The 21,935-nt window shown below is 52.6% G+C and overlaps 10 protein-coding genes across 10 annotated transcripts; 5 read left to right on the forward strand and 5 right to left on the reverse strand.

Annotated features, from left to right (window-relative positions):
• Positions 1-431: 431 nt before the first annotated feature.
• Positions 432-1,786, forward strand: VTN31DRAFT_104 (uncharacterized protein; the record flags this gene model as incomplete). Its single annotated transcript, XM_069401053.1, has 6 exons — positions 432-481; positions 536-608; positions 1,193-1,212; positions 1,269-1,331; positions 1,386-1,457; positions 1,513-1,786. 6 exons carry the CDS (start codon positions 432-434, stop codon positions 1,784-1,786), a joined length of 552 nt encoding a protein of 183 aa, XP_069262960.1.
• Positions 1,787-2,375: 589 nt separating this feature from the next.
• Positions 2,376-4,015, forward strand: VTN31DRAFT_105 (uncharacterized protein; the record flags this gene model as incomplete). Its single annotated transcript, XM_069401064.1, has 3 exons — positions 2,376-2,502; positions 2,554-2,743; positions 2,806-4,015. The coding sequence occupies 3 exons, from the start codon at positions 2,376-2,378 to the stop codon at positions 4,013-4,015; spliced, it is 1,527 nt and encodes a 508-aa protein (XP_069262961.1).
• Positions 4,016-4,208: 193 nt separating this feature from the next.
• VTN31DRAFT_106 (uncharacterized protein) lies at positions 4,209-5,430 on the reverse strand (the record flags this gene model as incomplete). Its single annotated transcript, XM_069401075.1, has 2 exons — positions 4,209-5,229; positions 5,294-5,430. 2 exons carry the CDS (start codon positions 5,428-5,430, stop codon positions 4,209-4,211), a joined length of 1,158 nt encoding a protein of 385 aa, XP_069262962.1.
• Positions 5,431-8,510: 3,080 nt separating this feature from the next.
• Positions 8,511-8,873, forward strand: VTN31DRAFT_107 (uncharacterized protein; the record flags this gene model as incomplete). Its single annotated transcript, XM_069401086.1, has 2 exons — positions 8,511-8,645; positions 8,703-8,873. The coding sequence occupies 2 exons, from the start codon at positions 8,511-8,513 to the stop codon at positions 8,871-8,873; spliced, it is 306 nt and encodes a 101-aa protein (XP_069262963.1).
• Positions 8,874-9,210: 337 nt separating this feature from the next.
• VTN31DRAFT_108 (uncharacterized protein) lies at positions 9,211-9,757 on the reverse strand (the record flags this gene model as incomplete). Its single annotated transcript, XM_069401097.1, has 3 exons — positions 9,211-9,484; positions 9,559-9,672; positions 9,726-9,757. 3 exons carry the CDS (start codon positions 9,755-9,757, stop codon positions 9,211-9,213), a joined length of 420 nt encoding a protein of 139 aa, XP_069262964.1.
• A 641-nt stretch (positions 9,758-10,398) lies between these two features.
• On the reverse strand, positions 10,399-10,734 carry VTN31DRAFT_109 (uncharacterized protein; the record flags this gene model as incomplete). The annotated part of the gene is made up of 2 exons (XM_069401108.1): positions 10,399-10,463; positions 10,533-10,734. 2 exons carry the CDS (start codon positions 10,732-10,734, stop codon positions 10,399-10,401), a joined length of 267 nt encoding a protein of 88 aa, XP_069262965.1.
• A 744-nt stretch (positions 10,735-11,478) lies between these two features.
• On the reverse strand, positions 11,479-12,608 carry VTN31DRAFT_110 (uncharacterized protein; the record flags this gene model as incomplete). The annotated part of the gene is made up of 5 exons (XM_069401120.1): positions 11,479-11,767; positions 11,824-11,950; positions 12,025-12,211; positions 12,274-12,474; positions 12,534-12,608. 5 exons carry the CDS (start codon positions 12,606-12,608, stop codon positions 11,479-11,481), a joined length of 879 nt encoding a protein of 292 aa, XP_069262966.1.
• A 1,553-nt stretch (positions 12,609-14,161) lies between these two features.
• VTN31DRAFT_111 (uncharacterized protein) lies at positions 14,162-16,399 on the forward strand (the record flags this gene model as incomplete). The annotated part of the gene is made up of 1 exon (XM_069401131.1): positions 14,162-16,399. One exon carries the CDS (start codon positions 14,162-14,164, stop codon positions 16,397-16,399), a length of 2,238 nt encoding a protein of 745 aa, XP_069262967.1.
• Positions 16,400-17,923: 1,524 nt separating this feature from the next.
• Positions 17,924-18,676, forward strand: VTN31DRAFT_112 (uncharacterized protein; the record flags this gene model as incomplete). Its single annotated transcript, XM_069401142.1, has 3 exons — positions 17,924-17,984; positions 18,058-18,116; positions 18,188-18,676. The coding sequence occupies 3 exons, from the start codon at positions 17,924-17,926 to the stop codon at positions 18,674-18,676; spliced, it is 609 nt and encodes a 202-aa protein (XP_069262968.1).
• Positions 18,677-19,662: 986 nt separating this feature from the next.
• VTN31DRAFT_113 (uncharacterized protein) lies at positions 19,663-20,517 on the reverse strand (the record flags this gene model as incomplete). The annotated part of the gene is made up of 2 exons (XM_069401153.1): positions 19,663-20,255; positions 20,307-20,517. 2 exons carry the CDS (start codon positions 20,515-20,517, stop codon positions 19,663-19,665), a joined length of 804 nt encoding a protein of 267 aa, XP_069262969.1.
• Between the last annotated feature and the right edge of the window lie 1,418 nt (positions 20,518-21,935).

Consider the following 21,935-nt stretch of genomic DNA (forward strand, 5'->3'; position numbering starts at 1 on the left):
CTATTTTAATTATTATCTGATCGTCGTTCCGTCCCAAACGATAAAATAGGGCTGACGCGAAAAGCGTTTCGGTCTGAGATCGTTCGTTAATCGTTCGTTCCGCCAAAGGTGCGGCGACTTGCGGAGGATCAGCAACGAAGATTGGCCCCTAGACCGCCGTTGCGGGCGCCTCGAGCGTCTACTAGAAACTCGTCATTCCCCCCGCTGCTCCGCAAGTACCAATATTTATACAATTGTTCCTTCGTGTTATCTCAGCACTGTTCTGCTGGCAGACGGAGGGAAGGGGTTTGGAGAATTCGAAATAATTGGCAGAATATCCATTTTAATAATCAACGTGCAGTTTCCGAATTGCTGGATTCAGTCGTCGCTACCTTCAATTTGTGTATCTTACCGTGATACACGAAGCTGCTTTCTTTCACATGGCCGCAATAATGGCTGGCATCTTTCGGACGATTTACGACTGGCTGTTGCGCATGTTCTGGTAGGTCGCTGAGAGATTAGGACACTTGGCGTGACTGGAACTGATGCAAGCCAGGGCAACGGAGATGGATGTCACAATAATTGGGTTGCAGAATGCGGGCAAGTCGTCGCTGCTGCGGGTGCTAGCGGTAAGCTAGTTTTTTTTTTTTTTTTTTTTTTTTTTGCCGATGCGAAAGACAAAGGAAAAGCTGACGGGATTGGCAGGGAGGGGAATTCACGGTAGAGTATGTTGGAGTCATGATGCTCCCGGGCGACGATGATGGCACTGACATCTGGCCAGCTCGATTCCAACTATTGGGTTCAATACTAAAAAGGTGCAAAAAGGCCATGTGACGCTCAAGTGGTGAGTCGCTTCCGCATAGCATCACCAGAGCGCTGAGACTGACGAACTGGCTAGCTGGGATCTCGGAGGCCAACCGCGGTTTCGACCCATGTGGGAACGATACTGTCGCGATGTCAATGCGATAGTGTCAGAGTGCCCCGAGTGACATCGAGCTTGGAGACAACGCACTGACCGAATGCAGGTACGTTGTCGACGCGGCGGACAAAAAGGCCTTGCCAGTAGCAACCGAAGAGCTGCACGATCTGCTGCGGAAGCCCAGTCTAGACGGCATCCCGTTGCTAGTACTAGGTAAGCAGATTTTTTTTTTTTTTTTTTTTTTTTTTTTTTTGCCGATGCGAAAGACAAAGGAAAAGCTGACGGGATTGGCAGGGAGGGGAATTCACGGTAGAGTATGTTGGAGTCATGATGCTCCCGGGCGACGATGATGGCACTGACATCTGGCCAGCTCGATTCCAACTATTGGGTTCAATACTAAAAAGGTGCAAAAAGGCCATGTGACGCTCAAGTGGTGAGTCGCTTCCGCATAGCATCACCAGAGCGCTGAGACTGACGAACTGGCTAGCTGGGATCTCGGAGGCCAACCGCGGTTTCGACCCATGTGGGAACGATACTGTCGCGATGTCAATGCGATAGTGTCAGAGTGCCCCGAGTGACATCGAGCTTGGAGACAACGCACTGACCGAATGCAGGTACGTTGTCGACGCGGCGGACAAAAAGGCCTTGCCAGTAGCAACCGAAGAGCTGCACGATCTGCTGCGGAAGCCCAGTCTAGACGGCATCCCGTTGCTAGTACTAGGCAACAAGTCCGACCTGCCCGACAAATTGTCGGTGGACGAACTGATTGAGGCAATGGATCTGACGGCGATCACCGGCCGCGAAGTCAGCTGCTACGGAATCAGCGCTAAGGAAGAGACCAACTTGGATGCGGTGCTGCACTGGTTGATTGCACGGGCGAATTGGTGAGGACGCAGTTCAGACGAATTGAAATCTCCATGGTCGGTCATTTCATCGGTTTGTTGGTTGGTTCAGCATATACAGGCTCAGGAGGTTGGTTGACATTTCTGTTCTCATCCTAATGATTCTTCAAGACACGCAGTCCGGAGCTGCCGTGCTTGCCAGCGATGGCGCTTAATGTGTTGTCCTTGATAATGTTCTGTCGATGATGCTATGCTGTACAGTACATGGCTTGGTTCGGGGGGGGTTTTGTACGGAGTTGTCCAACTGGAAACCTTACTCCGCAGACGCGTGCATTTTCTGTCAGGTCTCGAAGGCTCCAAATTGTTGGAGAGCATGGTCCAGTCGTTGAAATTTCCCGCGGAGACCGAGCTGGACTCCGGAATGAAGAGCGAAAAAAAAAAAGGCCCCACCGGCATTGACCCCGGACTCGATCTGCCAATTCTAGAAAGACAATCACATCATTTTCCAACAATCAATTGACCTCATTCCTCACCGTAGAGTTCAGCTGAACTTATGGACAGTGAGTCATCGTGCTGCATATTAATCACGTCCAGTATGCCATTGGGTCGAGCCAAAGACGTGCTGAACATCGAGCATGTCGGCGATTCTCAGCACTCAGGATGCGGACGACCATCACGAACACATAGAGGAAGCACCTCAAACGGCGGAAGTGAGATTGGATAAGGCTGAGGACCCCCGACAATGGAGTCGTGTGCGCAAGCGTATGTTCTGCGTAGTGATATCTGATCAGCAGAATGCTCATTTGACTGCAGACCTCTACACATGGATCATATCCATTATGCCCGCCAATCTGGCCTATGCCTCGAGCATATACACGGCCGTAATCCCCAGCATCATGGACGGCTATGATTGCTCACGGGTCGTGGCGACGCTGGGTATGACAACGTTCATGATAGGTTTTGCGACGGGGCCATTGCTCTTTGCTCCAATGTCAGAGATGTGGTAGGACCATCCAATTACCGATTCCAATTGCAATTCGTGGTTCTAAGAGAGACAATATCCAGGGGCAGAAAGCAGGTCTTCCGGGTCACGCTCGGCTTGGTGCTGGCATTCACACTTGGCTGTGCATTGTCCCCCAACATCGTTGCACTCTGCATCTTCCGATTCCTCGTGGGCTTCTTCGGCGCACCCACGGTGACCAACGCCGGCGGCTCTGTGACGGACCTGTGGCCACCGAGCCATCGGTCCGTGCCGCTGGCCATCTTCACGGCGGGCAGCTTTATCCCACCCGTGCTGGCGCCCGTCGTCGGCGGGTTCATCGTCGAGTATGCGTCGTCGTCGTGGTCGGCGATGCAGTGGACCTGGTGGTCAAACCTCATTTTTGGAGGGGTGGTCTACGTGCTGATCATATTTCTGCCCGAGACGTATGGTCCGAAGCTCCTCCGAGACAAGGCGCGTCGTATGGCTTCATCCTCATCCCCTTCATCGGGCCATGGTACGCTGGTCTCCTCTGTCCCCTCCTCGCCCTCCCTCACCGAATACCTCATCGAGAACCTCACCCGTCCATGGATGATGCTCTGCACCGAACCAATCGTCTTCCTCTTCTCACTCTACATGGCTTTTGTCTTCGGCATCCTCTACCTGGACTTCACCGCATACCCCATCGTCTACCACGACACCCGCGGCTGGTCACCGGGGATTGCGGGCCTCTCCTTTCTCGGGATGGCCCTAGGCATGACCATCGCAACCATTCTCTCCCCTTACGTCAACACCATCCACGCATACTACGTGCTTAAACTCGGCGAGAAGCAACAACAACAACAATCTTCACCCAACAATACCAACAAATCATCAGCAACACCCCCCGAAGCCCGCCTCCCCCACCTCATCATCCTCTCCTGGTTCATCCCCCTGAGCCTCTTCTGGTTCGGCTGGACCGCCGCCCCGCCCGCGCACTACCTCGCCAGCATCGCCTCGGGAGTCCCCTTTGGCATCGGCCTCATCGCGCTATTTCTCGGCATCAATTCCTACCTGACCGACTGCTATGGACCCTTCGCTGCCAGCGCATTGGCCGCCACTGCCGTGTTTCGTGCCGCCTTTGGCGCGGTTTTCCCGCTGTTTGCGCAGAAACTCTACGCCGCGTTGGGAGTGCATTGGGCGATGACGCTGCTTGGGGCCCTGGCGGTGCTGCTGGCACCGTTGCCGTGGGCGTTTTATCGATTTGGCCCGGCGATTAGGCGAAGGAGCGCGTATCATGTCAAAACATTTGAGTGAACCAGTTCTTTTCTCTTTGTACATTCAAACATTTTCGAAGAGGGCAGTAAATCTCAATAATAGTAACGAAATGATTCCCACAATTTAACCGTCATCAATTGCATCAACCCAATAATTCCCGACGCAATCCCGATGTACCCTACATAACAACATTTAACAAATATTCACAAAGTGAAAGATATTACAATAAAGATTATACATGCCGTACAGAATTCGGTGCCGGCCGCCGCCCAGCCATCAAAACGCTCGGAGGGCGGTCCCCGGGCTCCTCCGGTGGCGGTTCAAGCGTCGAACCTGACGGCGAGTACGGCGAGTACGGCGAATACGCCTCGTACTGCTGCGGCGGGACGTAGTGCTGCGCGGAGTGCGGCGCCGGCAGATCGTATGGCGGCGAGCTCGTGGTCGGCGACCGCGACGGCGAGTGCAGTGCTTCGTAGGCCCGCGGACTGTTGAACTTGGGGACACGTGGTTGTGATGAAGCTGCTGCATGTGGCGGCGACTGGTTCTCCACACCGCGGTAGGGTTCTGGGGACCGCTGCGGTCCGTAGTACCCGGAAGGAGAAGGCATCGGCGCATATGACGGCGACGGCGGGCCGGGCGACCGACGCGGGCTCGGCCGGCCTGCGTGCTGGTCATAGGGGGACGATCCCTCGTTGATATTGTAGGCTGCATGCGGACTCGCCGGCGGAGTCAACCCGTTACCGGGCAACTCGGTGTATCCGCCTCGACCTTGCCGCCCGGCGACGGGTACCGGGCCACTCTGGTCATGGCCATACCCGTCCGAGGAGCGCGGATCCAGATTGTTCATTTCCACGTTCTCCGGCGGTGGACTGGTATCCTCGATCCTCCTCGTGCGCGCCTCGGCCCATGTGGGCATGGCTGGTAACGAGTCCTCGTTCACGGGTTTAGGCGTCGTGTCAAACTGTGCCACTGTCGCGCCGCGATATGCGGGAGGTGCTTTCGGCGCAGGTGCTGTTCCATACTGCATCGGCGGTGGTGGTGCTGGTTGTTGGAAGTAGGGCCCAGGTGGAGGGCTTTGCTTGGGGGCACCTGAGTTCTTGTGGCGAGACGGCACGCAGCAATCGCAACAGTCGTAGCAACAGCCGCAGCAACTTCGACAGCATTGATAGCCACAGCAGATGCAACTAATCAGGCACCCCGCAATGCTGAGGAGAATGAGGGATCCAACAATGATGCCCGCAATCACTGGCCATCTGTGCGATCGGTCAATTGTCTTGTCCGGTGATGGGGCACGCATCCGCATGGCCAGGGACATACTTGCAATACGCCTTCTCCATACACCTATCCCAACTCGAAAAGGTTTCGGGCGCCGACGCTACCTCCGCGCCGACGTCGCCGACGTCCCGTGCGAAGAGGACCCCTCCGAAGCCGACGGGGGACATAGCGACAGGCATGCCAATCCCCGGCGAGTGAAGATTGCGACAGCAAAGTCAATCGATCATCGAATATGGCAAACCAGTAGATTTACAAATTTTCTCTTCTTCTGTCCTCCTCTTACTGAAATGGGCCTAATAACAGGGCCAGAGAGTGGTACAAGATTTCTTCGCAGAAAGCGACGGCGTCTTTAAGAACGAGTGGCTGAGGGCGGCCTTTTTGCGACCGTCCGATATGATATGGAGATTGATGGCGCGTAGCGAGCGAGAGAGTCTTGTAATTAGAACAATCAGAGAGTAAGGAATGACGGATGCCTCAAACAACAGGCAGAAACGAAAGAATGAACTTGGGAGTCACTGCCACAGTAAAAGCGATCCCAGAGAAGAGCAGACGAGGGTGGTAGGAAGGAGAGGAGAAAAAAGGGAAGGGAAGGCGCAGCCTCCGGTGCTTACTCAACCTTCAACAAGTGGCGATTGCCAATGATCGCACAGTGCACATTGAGCGCCGGGCAATAGTAGTTAATAATAAGAATAATTATGCAGCCTAAAATAAAGGAGGACCATCTTCAAGTTGGGAGTAACATCTGCAGTGCGATTTCTGGAATGAGGCATGGCATGAGGGACAGTTGACACAAACAGCCGAAATTCGAAATTGGGATCATCGACTTTCGCAACTCCGGTTGGTGCACCGGCTTGAACTCCCCGCGATCGTCCTCCACCGTCTTTGAACATTTTGCTTTACAGACTCCACAGTTACTTGCAAATTGCATATGCAGTTTGGAGTATCTAACAGAGCGTGCTTATTCTTGCCATTGATGCTTGATGAGTCGTGATGCGTTTCTTTAAACCTAGGTACTTTGTAAAATACTACTAACTACCTACTAGGTACCAATGGTAGGACCCTATGTTGATCTTCACATCAGCGCTGGAAGCCTTGAGAGGCGGCAGCATGCAAAGCCGACTCGATCAATGATGATGACACCAAAGGCAAGCAACATCGCATGTCCTCCCTTGTAGAGATCGAAAAGACCACCCGTTGTGGTGCATATTCATGGGCAAACCCCGACTTCGCATCGCAAGACGGTTCATCACCACACAATGCCCATTCAAACATTTCCGGCAGTCTACCTACTATCCAAGATCTCAGAACACCCAACGCCGGGTTCATCGTCCCGATAATGAATAGGTAATGGAGATTCCTCTCCTTTATCTACACTAAACAGGCCCATCGAACCGGAAAGGAGCCACGCCGCTATGCCGACAAAAGATCCGATGTCAGGAAGGGATAGGTGGTGATGTCCATCTGATTCTCCCATCATACCGACCAAGGTGATCTACTCGAACGATTCTGATTAGTCGATCAATCAAGCCCGGACCGTTGGCACGGCGCAACTGACTCATTTGGATGTCATTGTTCGGCACTGACAAACACACAGCACCGGTATCTGATGGAAACTGAAGCCCAGTAAACGCTGGAGTAGTGCCGTCCTTCTACAATGGCGATAGCTTTCGGATTCTCTGGCAAAATTACTCAACTCTTATGTACTTTTTCTGCTTCCCATGACTCGAGCAAGATGTTGGTGCTGTTAAGGGTCCCTGGATGATCATGTCCCAGCGCCTTCTCCAGTCCGTCCGCAGCCGCCGATACATTACCTCTGCCTTTTCGTACTGTCTTGCATTTTCAAAAGCGAGGTCTAGGTTGTTGGCGCTCGTCAAGCTATCTGGATGATCACGCCCCAGAGTCGATGCATCGGCGGGCGCTGGAAGAGAAAGTGCTGGGATGTGACCGTCCCAACACCCTCGCGAGCGTTATTTGCCTGGGAAGCGTCCTTGGAAGCAAAGGGCAATACGAAAGGCAGAGGCAATGTTTTGGCGGGCACTGGAGGGACAAGAAGTCATACTGCCCTTATATTGTCATGCCGGAGAAGAGACCGAGGAATAGCTTTCTCGCTCAGAAACACATGAATTTCAGGTAATCGGCAGCAAGAGGATGGGGTCAGCAATTGGGCGGAATGAGAGGAGCCAGGTCGTTACGATCGGTTTCTGCGCCTCCCTGTATCGATGCCGGTCTTCGAACTCCCCACTCAGCAGGTCGACCATGCCTTCATCACTTGACTGGCATTACTTGAGATATCGTGTCGTCGAGATTTGCTTCTTTGCCATATATGCCGAAGATTGTCTAGTGGCGAGAGGCAAGTCCCGATTGCTCATCTGATCCTTTGCCAGATGCATTTCCAGAAAGTTGAAGCCCTCTTGCTCTCTCATGACCTGGAAATTCAAAGTATAAGCGCCGGAACACCAAGCTGCGCGATAAGCTCACGGTTCCATGACGTGAACAGTAGGGGTCCTAGCCGGCTGAAGGAGAAATGGGCAGCAAGTTTGTGCTGCCGCCGAGAAGCTCTGGGCTGTCCGCTTTATCAGCGATCAAGAGCCAGTGACCCCTGTTTTCACGGCTCAATGCCGTCTTTACAAGCTCCTCGACCTTTGCATTCTCGTCGTTGATCCCGTCAATTTCAGCAACTGATCGATCTTCCTGTAGGCGTCCTGCAAACGCCTCCCAAGCCGACAATGACAGTTCTTTGTCAATAATCAGGAAGAGATGCCAGAATTTCCCCTATACCGACGAAGCTCGTATTCGTCTCAAAAGGCACGGCAGAATGTATGCATCCAGTGGCCGCCCTGTGTCTACTATCGTCGCCAGTAGGGACGTTGCCAGAGAGGCTGTCAACGAATCTTTTAATTGCCTTCATTCTCGGCAACATAGTTTCGAGTGTGTACTGAGATCGTGCTCGCCTTTTTTCCCAGTCCGACAAGGTTCATAGGTATGTCTTCTGTCCTTGAACAACATTGAACCGGCAGTATTGGCTATCGGCATCTAATCGACCATATAAACAGCGGGCTACTCTTATGGATGATACAACCGTGCTTCTCAACGCCCTGATGATCCATTCTGGGGAGTTTTCTTCGATGGTGACAACATCTCCGAGGGTTCCGTGCCAATGCTCATGATTCGCATCAAGCGGCGTTCTGGGAACTGCTTCCGGCCTTTCTGAATTAGGACTTCGCGTGGGTTGTTGTTTTACCCGAAAGTGGCATCGACAATGAACTCGCTGTCATCTGGGCCAAGTCTTAGGCATCGATTCGAAGAAACCGACCGCCGCTGCCGTGGCCCGGGCAACCTCCCAAATGGTGCACGATTAGAATGCAGCGGTGAATCGTACGTTTCAAAAGAAAGGGTGGGAGGCGCGTCGACATTATATCCTTGGTTATTGCTAAGACGAGCCTATATATAGAAGCTCACAACCAGCCGTGGTGTTTCCTGTAAAGCCTCTGACCTACGTTTTCGTGCAAGTGTTGTCACGAAAAAGCATGTTCTCATGGATGAGAACATGTCTATTCGGTCGACTCATCTTCCTTGTTCCGGAGCCAACGAATCAAATAACCAAAGCCACAAGGCATGGTGAACCTTTTTGTACAGTTTTCGACCAGTAAGGCCATTGAAGGTGGAAACCAAGATGGACTACTGACCCTTCGGTCGCTTTGCAAGGTCTCGACAGGAGACTGTTCGGAGTACAGGCGAATGATCATTGCTTCGTACCACAATCATTAAAATAGGCGCACGAAGCCCTGAGACGCGCCGTACATAATGCTGATTAATTCATAGACTACATGATGCAATCATGCAAGACATCAAAGACAGCCAACGCCGGATATCCTTCCCATTTCAAAATCAAAGCCACCCGTTCAGCCCGCTTTGTGACAGAACAAGGGATCATCCATACAGCCGCAGAACGAGACCACTTAGTATTTGTTGGGCGGAGGTCCCGGGGGTGGCGGGTAGACATTATCGTTGGGAGTTTGATACGCTGGACCAGGCTGTTGCGGTAGCTCGTAGGTCTGACCCCAACTAGGTTGCCCGTACTGACCGGAAGAATACTGCGGCGGCGGTGGTGATTGTTGAGGGTCGTTCGGGTGCTGCTGGTACGGGGGTGGCGGTGGATGCTGTGGTGCCATCCATTGTGTGCCGTAGTACGGGGTGAGGCCGCGACGACGACGGCGGCGGGCATTAATGCACCTGGCGATCATCGTCAACATCGAGCACATCTATTATTGACCCCCCTCCCCCCGGAGATGCGGTTGTTTACTTACGCGATCAGGAAGAACGCCAGGATGGCAACGCCCACGATCACGCCGAAAGCGACCCATCGCCCCCATTCGTGCCAACGTGAGCGGCAGCGAATGTCGCCAAAGACAGTCTCATAACTGGGGGGAAGTCAGCGTCGACAAGAGTTCATCAGGGTCAAAAGGGCACTGACCATCGAGTTGCCCTCGTCTCGAGGAATGCCATGATGAGCAGAAGAAACTGTTGAAAATGCGATCGCGCAGAAGAGGTTCACTCGAAGACAACAAACAAAGGATCTGTCGCACAAGGAAAAAAACTCGGCTGACGTCGGGCTCAGGCAATCACATTAAGTTATCGAAATACGAGTTTTGGGTTGGAGAACCAGCGGGAAGGCGGAGTTATGAACCTGCAAACCTCTGCTGACGTTGGCCGAGCTCTTGGCGGTTTCCTGCCTGAAATGTGAGCACCGCCTCATTAGGAATGTGATCGCCTCGAAATGGCAAGAGAAATTAATTTCAAGATCCCCGGTTGCTCATTGGGTGAATGCTGGCTGAAATCACGCTACGTTGCACCTGATTGGTCAATTTACAAGTCTAACCAATCTCGGTTAGATTCTAGGTACGAGGCTCAGCACAGGCTAATCGCGATCACAATTCATCCAGCAATATGGAGTACTACACGTGTACTCCGCACAGTACTGTAGTTACATAGTCGCAAATGCATTGTCCAAACTTCTGCCGGTGCTTTTCTACACGATTGCTGCGACAGAGTCGCACGTTCCCCAAGGCACATTCGGCAGTCGGCTCAGAAGCGAGATATTTTTTTCTTCGCCGTCAGCCATGAGACATGATTTCTAAATCATCGTATCAGTCCCTCCCTTGCTTGCGAGCGCCTTCTTTAGCGCCTCGTCGCTTTTTGTCGGCGCTTGGACCTGATTCCATAGGAACTCCTGTCAATACGGTGTGCTCAAAGAGTTCAGTGAGACTCGGCGGTGACCCACGTGCTTGATTGAACATGCCGCTATTGAATCCGTTCGGCAGGTTGCGGAAAGGCTTAGCGCGGCCATGATACCATTCCGTGTGGAAGTTAGCGACAACACAGCCCATGCGTTCCATGTTAGCACCGTTCGCGGTCAGGTACTCTAGTTTGTTGGTGCCCAGCGCAGAAACGGTATCCCTTTGCCTGTGATCCAGTGCGGCCATTAGCAAGAGCCAAACAGGAAAAAACCGGACAAAACATGTGCTTGATTCCGACTTATCAGAACCTCTTGAAGATAATCTTTGAGGCCACTGATCTTAAGCTACTAGTGACCTTCATTTCGGCGAGTGAAGAATTGGGCAGTTCTCATCATCAAGTCGACGCGGAAAGGCGGAGCTTACCATGACTGATTGTTGGCTTTTGCATGCAAATCCTCTACTCACTGCGGTCTCAGCTTCGATTGATCACTACATCGCAGGATGATGGCAGCCTTTAAATATTGGAGTACTCCATACTCGTACGAGTTATCCTTTTAGAGACAGCTTGTTCTACCCCGACCCGACTATCGGTATTCCGGGTGGTGATCGTTCCCCTTGGGACCCCTGCATAATCCGCGCTTACGGTCACTTCGAATGAATTTGTCCACAAATGGCCCAATCATCAGCTTCTTAGGCATGACGATCGCAAGTACGTTCGATTAATTTCTCAATCTACTGCATCACTCTGCGTACAGGATCATCAGTATGAGCCCTCATCAATCAAGAATTATCCGGGATTGGCCAAGAATTGGTCAGGATGAGTCATCATAGACTAGAGTGATGAAGAGATGTCAGGTCCAAATACTACGTACTACAGTACTGCGCTATGTGGGCGCGTTCCTGGAGATGGAAACTTTGCCAACGATCTCTTGGTCAATTCGTAGAGATGGATTTGATCTATCAAGAATTGATGAAAGTACTATCTTTGATTCAATTGTTCTTATTGTACGTGTAGAAGCCTTGCCCATTCTTCACACCCAATTTCCCTTCAGCGATCATCCGCTGTAGCAATCTCCGCGGTCCTTCCGGCAAACCGGGCCTGGCTTCGGCATAATGATTCTCGATATCGAGCACCACGTCCAAGCCCACAACATCCATCTGCTCGCAAGGGCCCTTGGGCGTCTTGAGGACGCTGCGGTAGATGGCATCTACTTCTTCCGGAGTCGCAACCCCTTCTTCGACCACCATCAGAGCTTCGCGTTTGATAGCGGCCCATATCCTGTTTTTCTCGTCAATCGGTTCTGGTCATTTCTGCCAAAGGGGAAAAAGGCATACCGGTTATGAATATACCCCGTGGATGTCCTCCGCACATGAAAAGGCTCAAACCCATGCGCTTTGGTCTCGGACATTAAACGGGGGACAATCTCGGGACGGGTCTCTGCACTGGGCATGATCTCAATAGCTTTATGTTGAGAAGAAGGAGGTCGAGTTGAGTTTCATGTTTGTCATCGTCCCAACCACGGAGTTTGAACTTACCCGGTGTCTCTGGAGGCCAGTATGAGTGCAGACTAACGAACCGGTCCCGATGCTTCAGGTCAAGACCCTGCAGGATCTCGGTGATCGTGTAACTACTCGAGTTGGACGCGACGATGGTATCGGCATGCGCAGCTCCGTCGATGCGCGAGATGACCGATTTTTTCAATTGCAGCGACTCGGGCACGCACTATGCCACCCATGTAAGCGAACCGAATCACTTTGTGTGCCAGGTTGACAATAGATCCGTACTTCGACCACCAGCCATGAATTTTGTAGAGCAGTAGACATATCATCGGCTGATGTTGCATGGACACACCCCCATTTGTCGACATTCTTGTTGATCGCAGCGTGCTCGTCGCTGCGGCGAAGGAATTGGATGTCGTTCCATGCGCGGGATAGCTGATCTGTGTTCTGATCTACGAGGTAGACGGGCCGGCCGCGGGTAGACCACTTGACTCATGGATGGTTAGTCGCGTCACTCAGCAGGAAAGGCGTGGGCGTGTGTTTACCATGTACGCGAGCCGCCGACCTTGGGTCCCAGCGCCGACTAGTGTTACCGCCTGCTTTGCGAGTCTGGAAGCCATTGTGTAATTGGGAGTAGGCTATTATATTTCACAAAAATGTGAAATTATATCATTTACTCTCAGGGTAGTCTAGAGTTGTTAAGTATTTAGCAACTCGGAAGAAGAGGTGGTCGCATATGTCGGTTCGGCCAGTTCACCGAACTGACCGAAGTTCCGCTAGTCCGTGTTCCGACCTCGGGTTCTCCGCGACTTAGCCTTAACCAGCCCGGTGATTTCTCGGCTTCTTCGGCAATGTTCAGCTCAACTGAACACAGATACCGATTCACGGCAGGAGTATTCCGGGATTTCTGACTTAACTCTTTGACTGCAGTTTTACTCCAGCTAACTTATCAGTTTAGGTTGGCAGCCATCAACCTCCGAGTCCTCAGTATGACTCACTCATCCAAGTGTTCGAGTTGTCAGTCGAGTCGGTTCACCATCCAATCGACGTTCTGTCGCCACGCTTGCAAAGACGTTGTTGGGATTGGCCATCGAACTCGGTCGCGAACTGGTCAACGTACATCGCCGGATTTGCTGGCAAAGAAGCGGTGTCCAGTGCTCCCGATACCGGTAGAGACGCGAGATAGTAGACTACATGAATTCGTCAATGCCGAGATTATGCGAGATAAGGAGCTGTGCAGACTCTAGAGAGCTTCGGCTCCGGACTTCCTGTTCCTGGAGATGATGACCGCTAGCTGAGTTGTTACCGCAGTAGTAAGAGCAGACAGATTTTCCATTGCAGTGCCTTATCAAGAGCCACAATGGCCCACCTAAAAAAAAAAAAAAAAAAATAGAGAGAGAGAGAGAGAGAGAGAAAGGGCATCTAGAACACTCTTTTCAGCGTGCGATGCTTCTTGAGTGCGCCATCACCCTCTGTCATGAGGGCCTGTTGTTTGAATCGAAACGAACTCTTCAATAAAAGTAGTACAGACCCCTGCCTTAGATCCTGGCTCATGCAGGATCAACAGCGGATAACACTAGCGGTCCGTTCGCATCAATCAGCTTGATAAGCCCTATCAAGTCATGATCTAGAACCAGAAGAAATCTGCAGCATTTTGAGCTGGACCATGCGATCAAACTGAGACTAAAGTGTAAACAGCTTAAATCTAAAAATAGGAGCACGTGGAAGTTCTAGAAAAAGCCGGGAAAAAGAATCGCCGATCCACAAAACCCAAATGTTCTCTGGTTGGTGCGTCATACTTGCCACTCAACCCCACTGATCCACACCTACCCCACTATCATTCACTGACCGACTGTGGCAGTCGAAGACCACATTGCGATTCATTGAAGGGAGAAAACAATTGAAATTGGCGGGAAAGTCGAATGAACTGGCAGCGCGCAATTGATTGTGATGGCGGAAATAGTCGCCCGTCGACGCGGTGGTTCGCTGGGTGGACCATGGCTTGGTTTGAGATTATCACCGAAGTCGAGAACCTGTTATTTTCTCAAGTCCACTCCCTTGAGACGGGACTATCATCGTCACAGGTGGATCTCGAACCAGGATGGTCCTCCGTCGATATTAAGCCAGCACTGCCAGCGGCAGACTGTCCGGTAGCTGTGGAATTCCCTTTGTCATGGACAGAGATCTCAACCCACATCATGTCATGACCATGGAGACTGAACTGCAGCCCAGTTTGCAAAGCCCGCCCGACTCTCGCCGAACCAGCCTTGACGGCGACACGGTAACGGCCCGCAACAGTATTGACTTTGCCGTCCCGCACCCCACCCACAGAGAATCCGACGACCGCCCGCGCGTCAAGTTCTCGTCCTGGGAAGGGACGCTGCCGGGGACGGAGGAGGAACCACTCTCGCAAGATGCAATCAACAGCGTGACCACCGATCTGGAAAAGGGAGAAACGGCCAAATCAGGCCTTGGGCAGGATGGCGGTCCGCTCACCCGCGGCGCCTCGCTACGGGATCGCGCGCGGGAATGGATGACAAGATTGGGCCGGCCGGAGGAGCCGGGAGACGCATTAACACCACCGCAGGTGGACGAGATGGACGAGGTATCGTTGATCGATGCTATTCCGGGACAGAGGGAGCAGGATCGGCGTGAGGCGGAAGCGCAACGGATCGTGAGGGCGATCTCGCAGCATAATCGATTTCGACGGCGGAAACCGCAGCGGACATTTTCGTCGGACTCGGTGCCGAGCACCCCCGGAGACTCGGACACGGAGAATGAGCAGCCCTCAAAGGGCGAGGGTGTGCTGTCGCAGTTGTTGAAGTTGCAACTCCGACGCGACGACGGCCAACGCAGCGGCCATGCGACCCCGGATGGCGCGGTGACGCCGCCCAAGAAGACGAAATGGTACCAGCGACACTCGCCAAGCTCGTCGACGCTGTCGTTGGTCGGGGCCGGCCTGAATATCGGCACCCCCGGCACGCCGACGGCGCTGGCGGAGATGAAACAGAACCTGAAGCGAGATCCGGAGAAACGCATCACGGTGCGCATCGCCGCCATTTTGACCAAGCAGCGGTACATGATGCTACTGTGCCGGGCACTGATGAGGTTCGGCGCACCCAGCCATCGACTCGAGGAGTACATGCAAATGACCGCACGCGCGCTGGACGTGCGTGCGCAGTTTCTGTATCTGCCCGGGTTCATGATCATGTCGTTTGACGATGTCTCGACGCACACGGCGGAGGTCAAGCTGCTTCGGGTCCAGCAGGGAGTGGATCTCGCGCGGTTGGACGCAACCCAGGATATCTACAAGAGCATCATTCACGACAAGATCACGGTGGACGAAGCAATTGAGGAGCTGGAGGCGGTGATGAACCGCCCACCAAAGTACCCGCTGTGGTTGGTCATTGTCTGCTACGGCCTGGCCAGCGTCTCGGTGGGCCCGTTTGCGTTCGAGGCGCGACCCATCGACATGCCCATCATCTTCATGCTAGGATGCATTCTCGGAGTGATGAAACTGATCTGGCTACCCCGCTCGAGCCTCTACTCGAATGTCTTCGAGGTGCTGGCGTCCGTGGTGATTTCCTTCCTGGCTCGGGCCTTTGGCAGCATCCGCAACGTCGTGGTGGACGGCAAGCAGCAGTACCTGTTTTGCTTCTCGTCCATCACTCAGTCATCCATCGCGCTGATCCTGCCCGGCTTTCTGGTGCTCAGTAGCAGTCTGGAACTGCAGTCGCAGCAGATGATCGCCGGGTCGATCCGGATGGTCTACGCCATCATCTACTCGCTGTTCCTGGGCTACGGCATCACCGTGGGCACGACCATCTACGGCCTAATGGACGCCAAGGCCAACTCCAACACATCCTGCTCCGGCGAGCTGATCGGCAACAACCCTTACCTGCAGCGGTTCCCATTTGTGGCGGCGTTTGTGATCTTCTTGACCATCATCAACCAAGGGAAATGGAAGCAGATGCCCGTCATGACCTTCATCGCCGTCGCCGGGTACGTCGTCAACCACTTCAGCACCGAGCGGCTGCAGTCGAACCTAGAGGTGGCCAACACGCTGGGCGCCTTCACCGTCGGCACCCTCGGCAATCTGTACAGCCGGCTGTGGCATGGACATGCAGCCACGGCCATCCTGCCGGCCATCTTCGTCCTAGTCCCGTCCGGGTTGGCAGCTAGCGGCTCCCTGGTCGCTGGCGTGCAGTCGGCGGCAGAGATCCGTGGCAATCTCACCGGTTCGGACCCGCAGCAGACGCTTGACGCAGCGAGCAAGGACACCAAGACGTCCATGTATGAGATTGGGTTTGGCATGATTGAGGTCGCGATCGGCATCACGGTGGGTTTGTTCCTCTCGGCGGTGGTTGTCTACCCTTTTGGCAAGAGACGGAGTGGATTGTTTAGTTTTTAATGGATCTATGATGATGTTGGTGCTATACTTATACCACGATAGATCATGGCGCATTTGGCATGGATACCTTTATTGTACATGAGTGCAAACTACTACCGAACACGAACCTATTGAACAATGTCTATACCTGTAAATAGAACAGCACTGGTATTCGACTGGGAAACAATGCCCAAGAAATGCTGGAGGATCGTATTTTTCCAGAACAGGTTTCGGATTCTCTGGCGATTATCGGCTACTTTGGACTTCTTTTGCTGCCTGAGGATCCGAGTAAGGTTGTTGACGCTGTTGAGGCTCTATATGATCGCGCCCCAGCTCCTTTTCCATTCCATCCGCATCCTGAAGAGGTCGGGCAAAGAAAGCGGGCGATCCTCTCTCGATGGATTTCGGTGTGAGCGCCTGCCTGGCGAAGTCCCGGTCCGCTTGCTTGCGCAATCTTCCAAGCATTGCCGCAATGATACCGGGTGATCAGTCAGTGGACATGGTACTGCTATAATGTTAACAGACCCCAATCAAGTCGAAGTGCTCGCATGGCTGGGAACATGACTAAGACCGTTCTTGTCACAAATCTTCTCCATTATTATATTTCCAAGGATCCCACTGCCGACTCATGCAGGGTCAGCAGAAAGTACTTACCAGATAATACTGAGAAACTGGGGCGCCGCACCAAGGGAGAGGATCTTCAGCGGCTCTTGTGAAGGCATCATGCGTTCAGACTAATTGAATCTGACCTTTACTCGGAGTTCATGTGCGAGGTCATCTACCCAGTCCACAGCACAGAGTAATCCGTCCCCAGGGATCGAAGTTTGAACCCAAGTAATCAGAACACAGGTTGCCGGTCGAAAGAGGGTGGGAAGTTCAGGTCGAAATTGAGCCCCAGATTGCTGCCCTCTTCGTCTGCACGACTGCCTGTGGATGCGCTCGGCTGCAGGATAGTAATCACCAACAGTAACCACCAGCACGTGATGAACTGGATGTGGAAAACCAAAGGCTTTCGTTTGAGTTGGATCGTCGGGACCCAGAGCAGTTCAAAACAGTACAGGTACTTACGAAGTACCTAGGCTACCCGAGATCGGATAACACCAATTGAATACAGGCCCCAGCAGTAAAAACAACTGAATTGACAAAGAACGCGGCATCCATCAAAACAAAGGTTCTCTTTCAGCAACAATGCCAGCCATTGTCACCTCGAACCTTCATTGAAACAGAAAAGACGGCAGAGTTCTACCTACCGAAAGTTCTCCAAGTTGAAGGTGCAATCATCGAAAACTCTCCGAAAACGCGTGCTAACCGAGGCGCCATGACTTGGCGCGTCTTTCCTTACGATCTCTCAATGATTACTGAACGCTATACAGAATATTATACAGTAAGAAAAGGATGCTGCAATTGGCGATGGCTCTCAATCAACCACTCATCAAATCCATCGTCTGCAGTCAGTATCTGAATACCTACGCTGTAGACATAACTGTCCGGTTCGGTTCATCGCTCAGCTGAAAACGGGAACGAAAACCCAGGAATCAATCCACCATGAGCATCACCGAGATAAAAGGCTCCCTTTTTGATGCGCCAGAGGGATCCATCCTCGTGCGTAAGTCCCCGATCCCATCCACATCCTCCAAAAACAAAGAAAACATGGTGATCTTGCTAACGAATTCGTACAGATGCATGCAACTGTCTAGGATCCTGGGGCAGCGGCATTGCGCGCGCTTTCAAGCAACAAGTAAGCAAGCTCATCCCTTTGTCCACAGGAAGGAAAGGCGCAATCGCAAATTGACTCAATAATGGCAGTAGTACCCCACCGCGTACAACCAGTACGCCACATACTGTAAATCCCACCTCAGGAATCCAGAGATCACCGACCTCGGCGAGGAGGCCGGAGATATTCGATATGCGCAACGACCACTGGGATCGGCGCTGCTGATTCCTCCTGCAACGGGGGCTGTGGCTACGACTACCGCCGGGCAGGGTGGTAGGCCGACAAAGAAGAAGCGGTCAGAGGAGAAGAAACACTATGTCGCCTGTCTGTTCACGTCCTATGGATTCGGATCCCGGGGGCTCGCGCCTCCAGAAGACATTCTCGTGTACACACGTTTGGCAGTGCGCGACCTGTTGCGGCAGGTCCGAGACTTGCGCGAGCAGGGAGAAACGGGAAAGGTGTACATGTGCAAGTTCAACTCTGGCCTGTTTCGCGTGGACTGGGAGGATACGCGTGAGGTTGTGGAGCGCGTTGCGAAGGAAATGGACTTCAATGAGGAGATGGTGGTTGTCGTGCCGGAGTGACACTCGAAGTTGGTTGAATAGTGTATCAAGAAGAGATGGTTTAATGGAAGATAGGTATCTGAGTTTCTTGATCAGACGATTTTTCATTGCTCAATTCCGCACACAGGCGTAGAGGGCCAGTGGCTGTAGGGTAATCAAAGAATCGCCGAACATGCCACTGTCCCAGATGATTTAGCTGGAGTTGCTGGTAATCAGTGGCGACTGGAGAAGTGTATAAATGTAGGGAAATGAGATCTAAATTCCAGGAGAGAGGAATTTGACCCTAGCCAGCCCTAATAATCCCCCTGTTTTGTACCACTCACCCAATCGCCTGTAGATCCATCTGAATCATCCGAAGCCGGCTCAATTTTCACTAAAAATCAACCTACAACTGAAACCAGACTCAACATTCAGTAGGTGCAAGTATGACACAACATTCAAGGAAACAACTCCTCCTGGACGTAATTAGTATACATATCTCATAAGTCACATAAACGTCAAACATAACATATACAGTACTTCGATCATAGTCACCATTGCCATAGCATTATGATCTTTGTCAGAGAATTAAATAGCGTATTATTTGCAATAAACTGGTCCCAAAACTGCAATGCCGCGCGGTTCCGCATGTGCCGAGACCATGTCGCGATCCGACGGAGGTAATATTCCAGATCGGACATCTCCACCAAAGCTCAGTCCGTAGCTGAGCATGGCATGCGCAGCGGAGGACAGATCCAGACGGCAGAAAGGTTCCCTCGTGTATCGGGACAGGACGATTGGTCGAATGAGAAAAAAAAAAAAGCAAAAAGGGAAATGCTGCATCGAGTTTCTCCTGGAACACGTAGCATGCGGTATGTTGGTTCCTGAAATCAGGACGGCGACGTGATGCCAACCACAGGTGCAAACGAGTGACTAGGAGGGGGTCAAGAGAAGCATGTTGGATGTTCGGCCAGGGGCGGTGATAATCCGTTGGGACGAGATACGCGTGGTACCTTGCTTGACCCAAACTAGCTGCCAACTATCGAAGGCGGCCGCTCAAGGTCAAAAGGGTCACTGTACGTGGTAGTGCTGTTCGTTCGTTGTTCCCAGAGCTCCTCGCCGTCTGTGTCGGTCCGGGAGCGGAAAGACAAACTGTTAACAGTGGCTCGTATGGATGTCGAAGCGAGGTCAGTGCTGCAGACGCTGCTTGAATTCTCGTAGCCGGCTTGCTGTTGATAGTCAAGAAAAGGATTTGGCATGGTGGAGATGACGATTTTTCGGGTCGGAGGACCGGCGTGACCGTTGGAAAGAGATGATACGTTGTGTGTTTCTCGTACTTCAGGCAGGGAATCGTCGGGAGATTGCGCCAGCTTCTCCCGCGACCTGGCCTCAGCCAGTCGTTTTCTGCGCCATCGGGCGAAAAGCCATAGACCAACCCCCAACGCGATAAGGGACGTCCCGCCCACGGTACCTCCGACTACGGGTCCCACGAGACTATGTCCCGAGTCTGCAGTTGAGACCGCCGATGTCGTAGTGGCGGGTGTCGGCGGTGCTGCAGGGAATACTGCAGCAGTCGAGCTGTGCGCGCTCGCAATAGTACTTGTCGTTTGGGTAGCATTGCCTGTACCGGATCGTCAGCAGGAGAGCTTTCGATACTCGCGAATGTACTCACTCTGACTCTCATAATGCCCGAGACCACTTGCAGTCGTCCGTGGCGCGGACGACGTACTGTTATTGACTGGCAACCTCCCGACATCCCCAGTCGGTCCCACGGTCCCAACCGGCACGCGTGTCGAGCCAAGCGGTAATCGAATTGATGCAGTGGCAATCGTTCGAGGAATTATGGTACACCGAAGCCCGTCAACGGTTGTAACTGATGTCATTACCAGGGGAGAGAGCAGACAATCCCTTGGAGCCAGCCTGGACAGTCTACTTTTGGACAGTAACATTCGTATATCAAGGAAGCCTCGATTTCGTTCAAGTGTGTGTCGAGGATTATATGAATGATGAGCCATCACTACCATAAAACAATTGACGGCACATTAAGCTTTGGACATGGAATTCGCTAGTACAGGTCACATCCCGTTACCTGCTTGCCATTCTCCATCAACTGCGTTTCAGCCAGCGATCGCAAGACCCCGAAGCATGTAAGGGAGCGGCATCTCCAAATCGCCTGGGGTGCCCTTGGCATGGGCCGCATGGCCTGGAAGACGACTGCAATTGCCGCAAGGCATATCCAAATGCCGGATCTGCCCTGCGCGAGTCCTGCTTCTGGCGGTTGAGGAATGGGTCAGAATGGCCGGTTCTGATCCCGAGGTGTGAAAGCTGGGGAGGAGCGGCTACGCCGCACCAATCGGAATCCTTACCAGAGCTCACAAAGAAGAAAAAACTCACGTGCAGAAGTCACGTGCTATGCCAAGGCCTAAGTATACCATATTTGTACAAGATGGCTCCGGAAGGCGGAACAAAATTTCCCCGCGTCCCTGAGTCCCTGATCCTTTTTTTCAGCGGTTGCCGCCGTGCCCGCTGATGCGGGGCAACGGCAGCCCTAAATTTCCCAGGCAGGTTAGTACGAAAATTGGTTCCATTGTTTATTCTGCTTTGGGCAAATATGGTCTTGGCACACCATCCCAGACTGACCAAAGTCCCAAATCAACCTCCAGTGTACCTGTCGAGCACTCACGCATTGAACCATTGAATCAACCTTTGTCGCATAGCATAGGCAAATTTCCATGGATTCGGTCCCTGATGACGGTCAATCCGCGTTGGGATTTGATGGATGATGGTGTTTGGCATCATTGTGAGACAAATTGTTCTTGATACCCCCCGGCCCGATGGAGCGACTTGCATAGCGCTTGCTTGGTTTTAGAGACTCTTCCTTCCATTTTAGTGTAAGGTGCCTCAGGCCGCAAAGTGAGCAAGAGGAGGGGTATGATGATTCAAGCACTCGATCAACAGCACCTCTTCCTCGTCGCCAGAGCATTTATTGAACGTTCAGAAAGATACGGCGCTGCTCTGCTAGCAGCTACCTTAGTTTTTGTTTGCTCATTTCCCACAGCGTCTAGACTCTCTGTCCTCGCACACAACCCTTGGAAAACACTCTTGTGATCTATCCATCTTCGTTGGTGGACCCTAGACTTTCGCCTTGACCCTAGTAACCTAGCTCCTCGTCCAGACCATCCCCGACCGACCATCCCCTCCCCCCCGTAGTCCGTAGACAACGGCCCGCAGCGCCGTTCCCCACCAAAGACCAGTCTGCGCTTTGGGCTTTTGTCCTGTGGTGAGTTTGGCATTGTGCTCC

The sequence above is a fragment of the Thermomyces dupontii genome (assembly GCF_041956625.1).
Source record: "Thermomyces dupontii strain NRRL 2155 unplaced genomic scaffold VTN31scaffold_1, whole genome shotgun sequence".
Taxonomy (NCBI): Eukaryota; Fungi; Ascomycota; class Eurotiomycetes; order Eurotiales; family Trichocomaceae; genus Thermomyces; species Thermomyces dupontii.